The sequence below is a fragment of the Staurois parvus genome, unplaced genomic scaffold, assembly GCF_062004578.1.
Source record: "Staurois parvus isolate SC_StPar_1 unplaced genomic scaffold, SC_StPar_1.0 ptg000262l, whole genome shotgun sequence".
NCBI classification, from domain to species: Eukaryota; Metazoa; Chordata; class Amphibia; order Anura; family Ranidae; genus Staurois; species Staurois parvus.
The window spans coordinates 5,583,941-5,594,489 of NW_028318058.1; the positions used below are offsets into that span (position 1 = coordinate 5,583,941).

At 39.2% G+C, this 10,549-nt stretch overlaps 1 protein-coding gene across 3 annotated transcripts in view; it reads left to right on the forward strand.

The window, feature by feature from the left end:
- TBC1D8 (TBC1 domain family member 8) overlaps positions 1–9,825 on the forward strand; it is a 121,452-nt gene extending 111,627 nt beyond the window's left edge. For all 3 annotated transcript variants that reach the window (XM_089681257.1, XM_089681259.1, XM_089681258.1), the window contains 6 exons: positions 808–876; positions 4,000–4,240; positions 4,414–4,479; positions 5,719–5,808; positions 6,290–6,390; positions 8,500–9,825. In XM_089681257.1, the coding sequence (XP_089537383.1) occupies positions 808–876; positions 4,000–4,240; positions 4,414–4,479; positions 5,719–5,808; positions 6,290–6,390; positions 8,500–8,943 (1,011 nt within the window). In that variant the 3' untranslated portion in view covers positions 8,944–9,825. The remainder of the gene's footprint in view (positions 1–807; positions 877–3,999; positions 4,241–4,413; positions 4,480–5,718; positions 5,809–6,289; positions 6,391–8,499) is intronic.
- Positions 9,826–10,549: the final 724 nt, after the last annotated feature.

The window sequence follows — 10,549 nt, forward strand, 5'->3', positions numbered from 1 at the left end:
AGCTCCAGTAAAAGTCACCCTCTACATATGTGTGTGTGTATATATGTGCGTGTCTATAGGTATTTATATATAGAGTGTGTTTGTGTGTGTATATTTTTATATATATATATACACATACACACACCCACACACACCCTTAAAATCACCAAATGCTTTAGATAATGCCCCTGGGCATTATCCCCCAAACACTATGTATTCCCTGGGGTCTAATGTGAGTATACAGTATTTCCACCCTAGTCCCCCAGTATATTTCTGACCGATATATTTCCAGTAAAAATAACAGAAATAAAGTTAATTAAGGACTTACTGAAGAAGGACCCTGCATGAATTCTGTTTTTATTTATATAAAGACATTCAGTGACACCTGTACCTGAGTCAATTTTGTGTAGCCATAAATACACTTGGTCACAAGTGTTACATAAATGTCATGTTATAAATGAAAAGTTGATTATTCATGCATGTTCCCTCTCTACACTACATATAAATGCCACGGGCACCTTTTGTGGCATATCATGCACCATAAAGTGTCTCTAGACATTGCTGATTTTAATTTTACATGTCCTGGTGCATGTGCAGAAATTCATCTTTTATTGCCCTGACTTTAATAAATGTGTTGCCTACAGAGAGTTACTACAGTTTGCACTTCCTTATTGCTATTTGCACTGTTTTATTGAAAAGGCAAGTGGCCGAAGTAGTTGTCTATATCTCTCCAACATTTAAAATCATGATAATTGCAAGTTAATAATCTTTACCATGAAATTTAATTATGAATGTTGATCTCACCTCAGCTTTTTTTTACTTGTTTAGCTTAGAGTTGTTGCACCAGATGTTTCATTTCTTCATGAAGATTTAGAAGACCTGTATGACATGTTTAAGGTGGGACTGAGCAGGAAACGTAATCTTTTAGGTAGCATGCAAATGAGTACTGTTAGTTTGGTATGTACTATTATGCAAGTTCAATGTATAGTATGGCTAATTTCAGGAGAGACATGAATAATAGTGTTTTTGATTCTTTTTATATGTATGTAAATAATGAATTTGTAACATCCAACAAACTTAAAGAAGACTACCCTCCACTTCCTTTTCAAAAACTGGCCACACTAAACAAAAATCTGTGGTTAAGCAAATACTTGCATAAGTTACATAAGTCCATGCGCCTTTTTGTGCATTGTATTTTATTTTTATATATATATATATATATATATATATATATAAAATATTCACTAACTATATACAGTATATTATGTGCACTGCTCAAAAAAATTAAAAGAACACTTTGAAAACACATCAGATCTCAATGGAGAAAAATATTATGCTGGATATCTATACTGATTTGGATTGGGTAATTTGTTGGGAACTTAAGAATGCCCCATCATTTGATAGAAATGATAATTATCAACCTACAGAGGACTGAAGTCAAAGCCACCCCAAAAATCAAAGTGAAAAAATTATGCAGCAGGCTAGTCCGTTTTGCTGAAATTTCATTGCACTTGCCACATGAGGCTGGGCATTGACGTGCACCAGGAGGAACCCAGGACCCACTGCACCAGTTTAGGGTCTGACAATGGGTCCAAGTGTTTCATCCCGATACCTATTGGCAGTCAGGGTGTCATTGTCTAGCCTGTAGAGGTCTGTGCGTTCCTCCATGGATATGCCTCCCCAGACCATCACTGACCTACCACCAAAACGGTCATGCTGAACGATCTTACAGGCGGCATAACGTTCTCCACTGCTTCTCCAGACCCTTTCACATCTGTCACATGTGCTCAGGGTGAACCTGCTCTCATCTGTGAAAAGCAGTGGCGGACCTGCCAATTCTGATGTTCAATGGCAAATGCCAATCGAGCTCTATGGTGCTGAGCAGTGAGCACAGGGACCACTAGAGGACGTCGGGCCCTCAGGCCACCCTCATGAAGTCTGTTTCTGATTGGTCAGTGACATTCACAACAGTGGCCTGCTGGTGGTCATTTTATAGGGCTCTGGCAGTGCTCATCCTGTTCCTCCTTACACAAAGGAGCAGATACCAGTCCTGCTGATGGGTTAAAGACCTTCTACAGCTCTGTCCAGCTCTCCTAGAGTAACTTACTGTCTCCTGGAATCTCCTCCATGCTCTTGAGACTGTGCATCTATTGCACCTGTTGTTAGTTTCATTAACACCAAAGCAGCTGAAACTGATTAACAGCCCCTTCTGCTACTTAACTGACCAGATCAATATCCCAGGAGTTTAATTGACTTGATGCTATACTTTGTTAAAAAGTCTTACTTTTTTTTTGAGCAGTGTATAATTATAACTAAAGGAAAAACTTTTTTTTTGCAAAAAAAAAAAAACTGGCAGGGTTTAGAACACCTGTCAGTTTTTTGTTGCTGTCTGTTCCTCTGCTAAGGAAATGCACCCTCTCTATTTGTCATGTTTACCATTTTCACCAAAAGTGAAAGAAAATCCCACATTTTGGACTGTCCGCAAAACAGTAATACAGGGGAAATCTTCCAATGAGGAGACAGGTGCTGGAAAACCTTTTTGCAACCAGGAATTCCCTCAATTTGGGAGTGATTTCCTCTCATTTCCTGTTATATCTATGTGAACGGCAGTAAATGGAAATCTACCCAAAATTTAGATGAATTATAACCCCTTCCTTACTTTATCCAAAACTAAAAAAAGGTTTTGCCTTTAGTTCTGCTTTAAATCTGTAAACCACACTTTTGTGTCCATAACAATAGAATGCACATACTTCAACATGACATCTGTTGGTGATACCTGAAAGCAAGGTGCATTTGCCTATTAGCACACATCCATTCCAAATAACACACGCCTTAGTGTACTGAAGAACAATCAAGTAAGGGCCGGTTCACACTATAGAAATGCAGTCCAGATTTGTTTCTGCATGCACATTTTTGACGTGTTCTAGTGCATATTCCCCCTTTTTTTTCTTCACCATAAATAAGGACATACATTTCAGTGCATTTTTGGTGCAATTAGGTGCATTCCGGTGCCTTTTTGATGCATTTTACCACATTCCAGTACAGTTCAGTACAGAAAAAATGCAGCATGTTCTACTTTTTTTTTTCTGGGACTGGAGTACACTGGAAATGACTGCACTGATATGAACTCTGGCTTTGGAAACCATATAACCTACTATCCATAGCAGTTTTCATGCGGAAAAAAAAAACGTACTGGGCTGCATGTGGTGTGAATCAGCCTGTAGGGAGTAGATGATTTTGGTGTGGCAATACGACCCACCTGTTTTGTTTTTCTATAGGGTTATATAATATGTGTTTTCAGTCTTCCCTCAGTTCTCTGCTGCTATTGAATTCAGAGATCTTGCACTAGCTTCTAATGGCCTGACATAAACATCAGAGGGAAATACAGGTAACGGAACCACATTTTAGATGAGTGAAGAGAAGGCTCTGATGTTAGTAACATCAAAGCAGAACTCCAAACAAACTGCGAAAAACACAGCCTAAATACATATCTTTGCTTATTCATCTTCAAAAGGATTTGTAATGCCCCTGGTACACTGCACATATAGACAGGAGACAAATTTATATCCTGAGTTAGTGATGCAGCTACCTATCACACACCTCTGCCTACCGCATGCTCACATGGAAAAAAATTCTCATCGTTCTCATCACCTCTGTCCAGGGAACAGGAGGCAAGCCATTATGTAGCAGAGTGTTCTTGGTTGTGCAGCGTGCCATGGGTGTGTACATTATTACAGTGAAACTGAAAAGAATTACAAATCATTTGGCCAGTAAACCTGTAAAGTTATACTGTATGTATTTCAAATGTGTATTTATGTATTTGCTTAGTTATCCATTTCAATGCCCTATCATCAGCTTACAAGATGCCATTCTTATCTAGTACTCAAGATTGTTTGATTGGATTTTACTTTCATTGTGGAATATTGGTGTTTTATGTGATTTCTTTTAGCTTTTTAAAGGGAAATATTTTATTTAAGTGAGTGATCATGTTTGGTGTTGCGTTTTTTTTTTTCCTTTCAGAGGGAACATTTCATCTGTTGTTACTGGGAAGGGATGTCTTCATCACTGGCACGCCATGACCCCAGCAGACCCTATGCAGAACAGTACAAAATTGACAGTCGTCAGTTTGTGACACTGTTCAGGCTATGTTCACCCTGGGCATGGGGTCCTCACATAGAGGTTCTAGCTACAAGGATGTTCCGTCTGCTTGATGAAAATCAGGACCAGCTCATTGAGTTCAAGTCATTTGCTTGGTGTTTAGGTGAATAAAATTATAAAGAATATGTATAGCTCCTGAGGTCTATCAGATTACCTTAGAGTGTTTTATATGTGTTTTGGTATTTGTTGTGTGATATGCCTGGATGTGTGCAAGTCTTATACATTTTGCAATTGTATTCAAAAACAAAGATTGCAAAAACTTGCTTTGATTTTTAGATATCATATACAATGGTGAGATGAATGAAAAGATCAAACTGTTGTACCGACTTCATATACCACCAGGTAATTAAATTTTTTCAATATTGGGATCTTATGTATGCAACCTGCAACTGATTTGGAAATTTGATTAAATATGGCTGTTGTCAAAGTTGAGCTGTTGCTCATAGGCAACCAAGCCGATTACTTGATAGATAACACCTGATTGGTTGCTGGAAGTAACCAAAATTAGTTTACCAAAAGGGTTTCCCTTTCCTCACATACCACTGACCATACATGTTTTCAGCTGGTGGTCATTGTAACCCTTGTTCTTGTATACGGAGTACAGGTCGTGTTGGATTGGCCTGTTTAGGATTTGTTGTTTAGAAGACCACGCCACTGAACAGTCAGTAGGAAATGTTCACATCAGGCAGGCAGTATTGTGGGCACCCAAAGGGCCTGTGCTCCTGTGCACAGAAGTAGAGAGTATACTCGGGACCAGAATGTCACGTGACCACAGATTTAGGTAAATAAAAGGATTATTTAGGTATGTTTTAATGCCAGTAATTAGTTTAAAGGGGATGGGTTATGTGTGGGGTGCAGCCTGGACAGTAACTTTAACCGCCAAGGCACAAAACCTATAATTACAGACTATTGTTCAGTAAAAGGAAATCAGAAATGGTGCTCTTAGTCCCATGAAAGTTGATTGAGGATTGTTTGCTTTGGCTCATTTTGTCTCATTCCTCCTGCTGCACATTAAAAAGTCCTCTTCTTTGATATTTAAGTGGGCCTCTCTATTATAACTATGTATATAGTAATAGATATGTCCATTTTACATAGACAATGTATTTGGGAATTGTGAGCACAGGCATTTGTTATTGACAGAAGTACTTTTTTTTTTTTTCCTACAAACGTTGATGGGAATGTAAAAGCATCAGTCAGTCAGAAGCACCTCAAATACAAGCTGGATGCACCCAAAAGCTTGCTGCAGTTGCCTATCTACAAAAGAACATATGGGGGTTATTTACTAAAACTGGAGAGCGCAAACTTGAGGCAACTCTGCATAGAAACCAATCAGCTTCCAGGTTTTATTGTCAAAGCCTAATAGAACAAGCTGAAGTTAGAAGATGATTGGCTACCATGCACAGCTGCACCAGATTCTGAGAGCATCAGTTTAGTTTATCTGCACTTACTTTGGCTTAGTATATCCACTCCTACAGGCTCATTGAATGTATGCGCCTGTCTCTGTAACATAGACTTGTATATTTTTCTTCAAACTATGTAAGTTGATGGCTTTGTGATAACACATGTAAATGTTTTAATCAGCTCTTACAGAGAATGATCATGACTGTCAGTCACCCCTAAAAGGACCACTTCTATCCACTACAAGACCACTGAAGCTTACAAAAGCAAATGGTATGTTTCTTTATTCGCATTTTACAGTGTATTCACATCTTCAGGGAGAGATGCAGCATGTGGCAGTAAAGATCAGTTTCAACTAGCTTTTTATAGCAAAAAAAGAACAAAAACTTGTTGAAATAGGTATATTTTGATACAAAGTTGCCTAATGTATGGCCAACATTAGAACTATAGGATCTCCTCTAAGAGAAAGGGCTGTAAGTTTTCTAAGATCACATTGGAGTTCTGCTGTGCTGCCAGTGTAGGTGGACATACTGCTGCCTAGCAGAGTTCCTCTTTAGTTATAAATGATTTTATACACCTGTATCCATTGTATATAAGACCCTTCTCTTACATACTGTATAGTGTATGCAGCAGTTAGCATAAACTCCATGCTCAGTGTACCCTCTGATAGAATCCCAAACATTGCCTCATAATACTGATTAGGTTTACATTTAACAGATTTTGCATGGAATTCTATAAAATATTCTTTTTACAGGAGAGGAAAAAGACTACCAGAAACAACTAAAGCAGATGCTTAAAGACTTGGCCAGAGAGAAGGAGAAGAACACTGAAAAGGAAATACCCAAAATGATCCAGGTAACAGAGCCTTTGTTTGGTTGTTTTTCATGGCTGTGTTATTGGTAGAGAGTTTAAGGCAGGCCATAGTTTATGCAATTTCCTTTCCTTCAATTATGGGTGGAAGGAAAGAAAACCGCTTGATTTCCCCATCAACACAGTCAGTGTTGGTGGGGCGTCCCTCCCACAGCGCTGCTGTGTTCTGCCAGTGGACAGCCTTCCCTCTGCCAGCGGCACTAATTGTTTGGGAAAAACCTGATATGCTGATGTACACAAGTTGATCAATAGATCGACTTGTTGTATAACCAAGGTTCCTATACATAGATTGATGTTCGACCGATTCCCTGCCTAGTCTGTTGTAGCCTTGTCATGATCAAATTATACCACTATTGTTCTTATGTTTCATCATGGTGCACTGCATATCATTATTATGCTCATGCACTTTGTACACCACTATTAAAACCTTCCATTTTATTTTTTTTTACCAATGTAATTATATATAAAATGTTCGGATAGAGAAAATGTTCACGGTTTCCACTTTTTCCTGCCCATTATTCATATTTATTTAAAGCTGTATTGTATTAGTTTATTTAGAGCATTTTTTTCTTTTTTTTGGCTACAGCAACAAACACATTTGTTACCTTTAATACCATGTCCTGCAGGCTGCAGCTTCATGTGAAATCCTTCCTCCATTGCACCGAATACTGTCCAGAACATCATCTTGTAGTGCTGCAGGAACAGCAGTGATGTACATTTCCCTTCCATCTGCACCTTGGTGTGAAGGCTAGTTATAGGTTGGGGTGGTTGCCATTTTTTGTACAGTTGTTTGAATTGGGTGCAAGGACACATTGGATGCCTACGCTGCCATTGTGTTATTGCTGGCCTCCATGTGTGTTCCTGTGCCTTTAAGAAGGGGTGGGCTCCCTCCAGACATACCTTCCCTCAACCTATCCATTATTATATGTGCTCCTACTACGGAAGCTCTGAAAATTGTAGAGCTAAGACACAGTATATGCAGAAGTCCCTTAACGTGGGCACTGTGCCTTACACATATATTTGCAAGTGTGTGAAAACAAAACCTTCTGTTTTTAACGTAAACTGTTAGGCAGGGCAATTTGGTTGTTTTGCAGGTTGGCTGGTAAGTGTGCTGGAAAATCCTTTGTTTTCAAAGAGAACATGGCCCTGGAAAGAGCCTCTTTTCAGTGGGTCCTTAAATGCAAGGACATCCTTTCCTGGAATAGTAAGCCCCTTGTTAAGGCAAGAGATGACTGGATCCACAGCTGGAACACACCACCTGGTGACAATCTCCTTGTTAAACTGGTATCATGCCAACAAGCATTTGGGAGGCAAAAAACTATCATGGTGCTTCCAATCTTCACATAGAAACAACTCAAAAAGGGGGTGTGAAAAGGAAGGTTTTGGAAGCTTAGGGTCCTGTGAGATCCAAGGCCAGATACAGAACTCCAGAAGTGTGGTGTGGCGCACTGCATCAGTAAGGCATGAAATGGTCTCTTTCAATTTTGGAGTAACAGAACATTGTTCTTTGGGGGTAAAGCACATCAGTCAACAACATGTGCAATTCAGTAACAGTCAGCTTACAGTTGAAAATTCTTAAGCGGCCAATAGCGCAGGCACACCAGGTACCAAGCCCACAGAGGAAAATGCAATCTGTACACACACACATTGTTACATTGTATTTACTCAATGATGTTTATGGACTATCTCTCATTTTTGCACAGGAGCAGCTGCATTTTGACAGTCACTCCTGCTATGTGATACAAAGCAATTCCTGATTGTCATTTCAACAGCCGGTAATAGCTGCAAGGGGGAGGGGAGGAGAGCTGAGCATAGCTGACACATCCTAGAATTGAGCCTCTCTGTGACCAGGACTGCTCTTGTGTTATTAAGTCATAAAGGTATGGGAAATCTGTTTCAAAGAAATCCCCACGCCTATCAGGACTAGCAGTAACTTAATTTGCAGTGAAGCTGAATAGGTTCAACTTTTATGATATAAATTGGTATGTATCAGGTAAATTAGACAATGGAAGCTTCTATCCAATTTTTCTTTGTAACAATTCTTTGTTTTATTTTTAAAGCGATTAGATTAAATCAAATTTGACCTTTTTTCAGAGAGAATTTATCCAATTCTGCAAAACTTTATATAGTCTGTTTCATGAAGACCCGGAGGAGAATGACCTGTACCAAGCCATTGCCACAGTAACAACACTGTTACTTCAGATTGGAGAGGTTGGGCAGCGAAGCATTAGTATAAGTTCAGGAAGTGCCTCCGATGAATTTATTGATTCAGAGAACGGTGCCTGCTCTTCAGATCAAGACTGTGTTTTCTCTGAGACTGCTAGCACTCCAACACATCCTACTCCATCCCTGCCACTAAGTGAAGCAGACTGGGTGGTGTCCTTTGAACACATACTGGCATCTCTCCTGACAGAGCAATCACTGGTGAACTTTTTTGAGAAGCCATTGGAACTGAAACCAAAGTTAGAAAGTGCAAAGATCAATCCATACAGCCTCAGAATTAATGGGACAAGCCAGCAGCCCTCCATGTTATGCTGAACAAAGAGCTATGCCTGTCTCTTATATTTATAAGGCTCTGAGAAGCTAGCATGATGGAAACTTTTGTGCTCTCTCTTTCAAGTATTTATGTAGTGTGTTGTTCTTCTCACCAATATGATTCAGCAATATCTGACACAATTGCTGCCTAAAGGAGTTGTCTTGAAAAGCAACAGTCAATTTCAGTTTCCATTTTTCCTGTGTAGCAGTATCCTGACGCCTTTGGTATGTCAAGAAGAGGGTCTGTCCACATGAAAAAGACAGAGATTACTAGATCTGGCTTGAAATATGTGGAAGATTCCTTGAACTCCTCAGTCATGTAAGCCATATCAATGTCAGCCAGTATGGTGAGAGTGTCATTTTTTAAAGGTTTATTGTATTTGCTTCATATGCAGTAAGCAATCCGCTCCAATACTCTGGAACACTGTATTTTATATTGAAAATAGGCACATAACACAGATGTGGCAATGTGACATTCTGTATTGTTGGGTTACCAAAGCACACTGGACGTTTTTTCAGTCTTGTACTGTTCGTAAGTACTTCTTTCTCCTGATGCATCTCTTCTATGAAGCCTTCTGTAGGTTCTCTGCTGCCCCTGCTACTTCCAGGCAACAAGCTGTCCCATTTCAAGGAGTATCTGGCATGCCAAACATTCAGGGGTATAGCTGGGGGTTATGTCCAATGTTCTTTGTTTTGTATATGTGAGTTTTGATCTTATTTGTGTTTGCACTAATAATAATGTTTCAATGCTGGAAATTGAAACTTTTATTCTATTTGATTTGCATTGCAATACATGTTAAAAAACAATGTCACGTTGACTTATCTTGTGCTTTTTGTGTTTGTCTGTGAGAATCTGCACTTTTCAATAAACATGTTTTTATTATGCTTTGTGTGCTACATGAAAAGTATTGTTTTACTAAAACTATGTATATTGACAACGAGAAAGCATCCAGCAGCTTTCTGGAAACCGTCACAGAGACGAACCCAGTGTTCAAAGGTCACTTCCAGGCTATCCCTGCAGTATCCAGCCTAGTGGAGTCCAGACACACAATTCAAGGGCCAGAAATGAAGGAAGGCCAGGTCGAAGACAACTGCACAGGATAGCTGAAATCAGAGACAATGTTCTAGTAGCAGTGTTGAGAAGAGTCTTGAATGAAAGGAAAAAATGTGTGTGTGTGTGTGTGTGTGTGTATACATACTGTGGCATATTATGCCATATAGGTGCTATACTAGACTGATTCTTCTGTGTGGTGTTTTGGGTGTCCAGACTCTTTTTATTTATTTATTTATTTATTTTTTTTACTTTCATGGAAACATTTCCACATTTACTCCTCCTGTTTGGGATGACATGTTTTTCACCTAGTGGTGTTATTCTTGGTGTTCTCACCATCATTCCTCCTCTGCAACTATTTATATAGCTGAGTCCTCTGGTTCCTTCTATCTGGTAGTGGAGTATTGATTTATAGTACATACATTTTTATGTATTCCTGACTTTGTGCACTGTCAGTGTTTTCTGTGGATTTATGGACCTGTGTGGGATGCTATTTACACTCCTATAATTGTTTACTTTTGGCACATGTGAAGTGTTTGGTCTTGATTAGTATTTGTG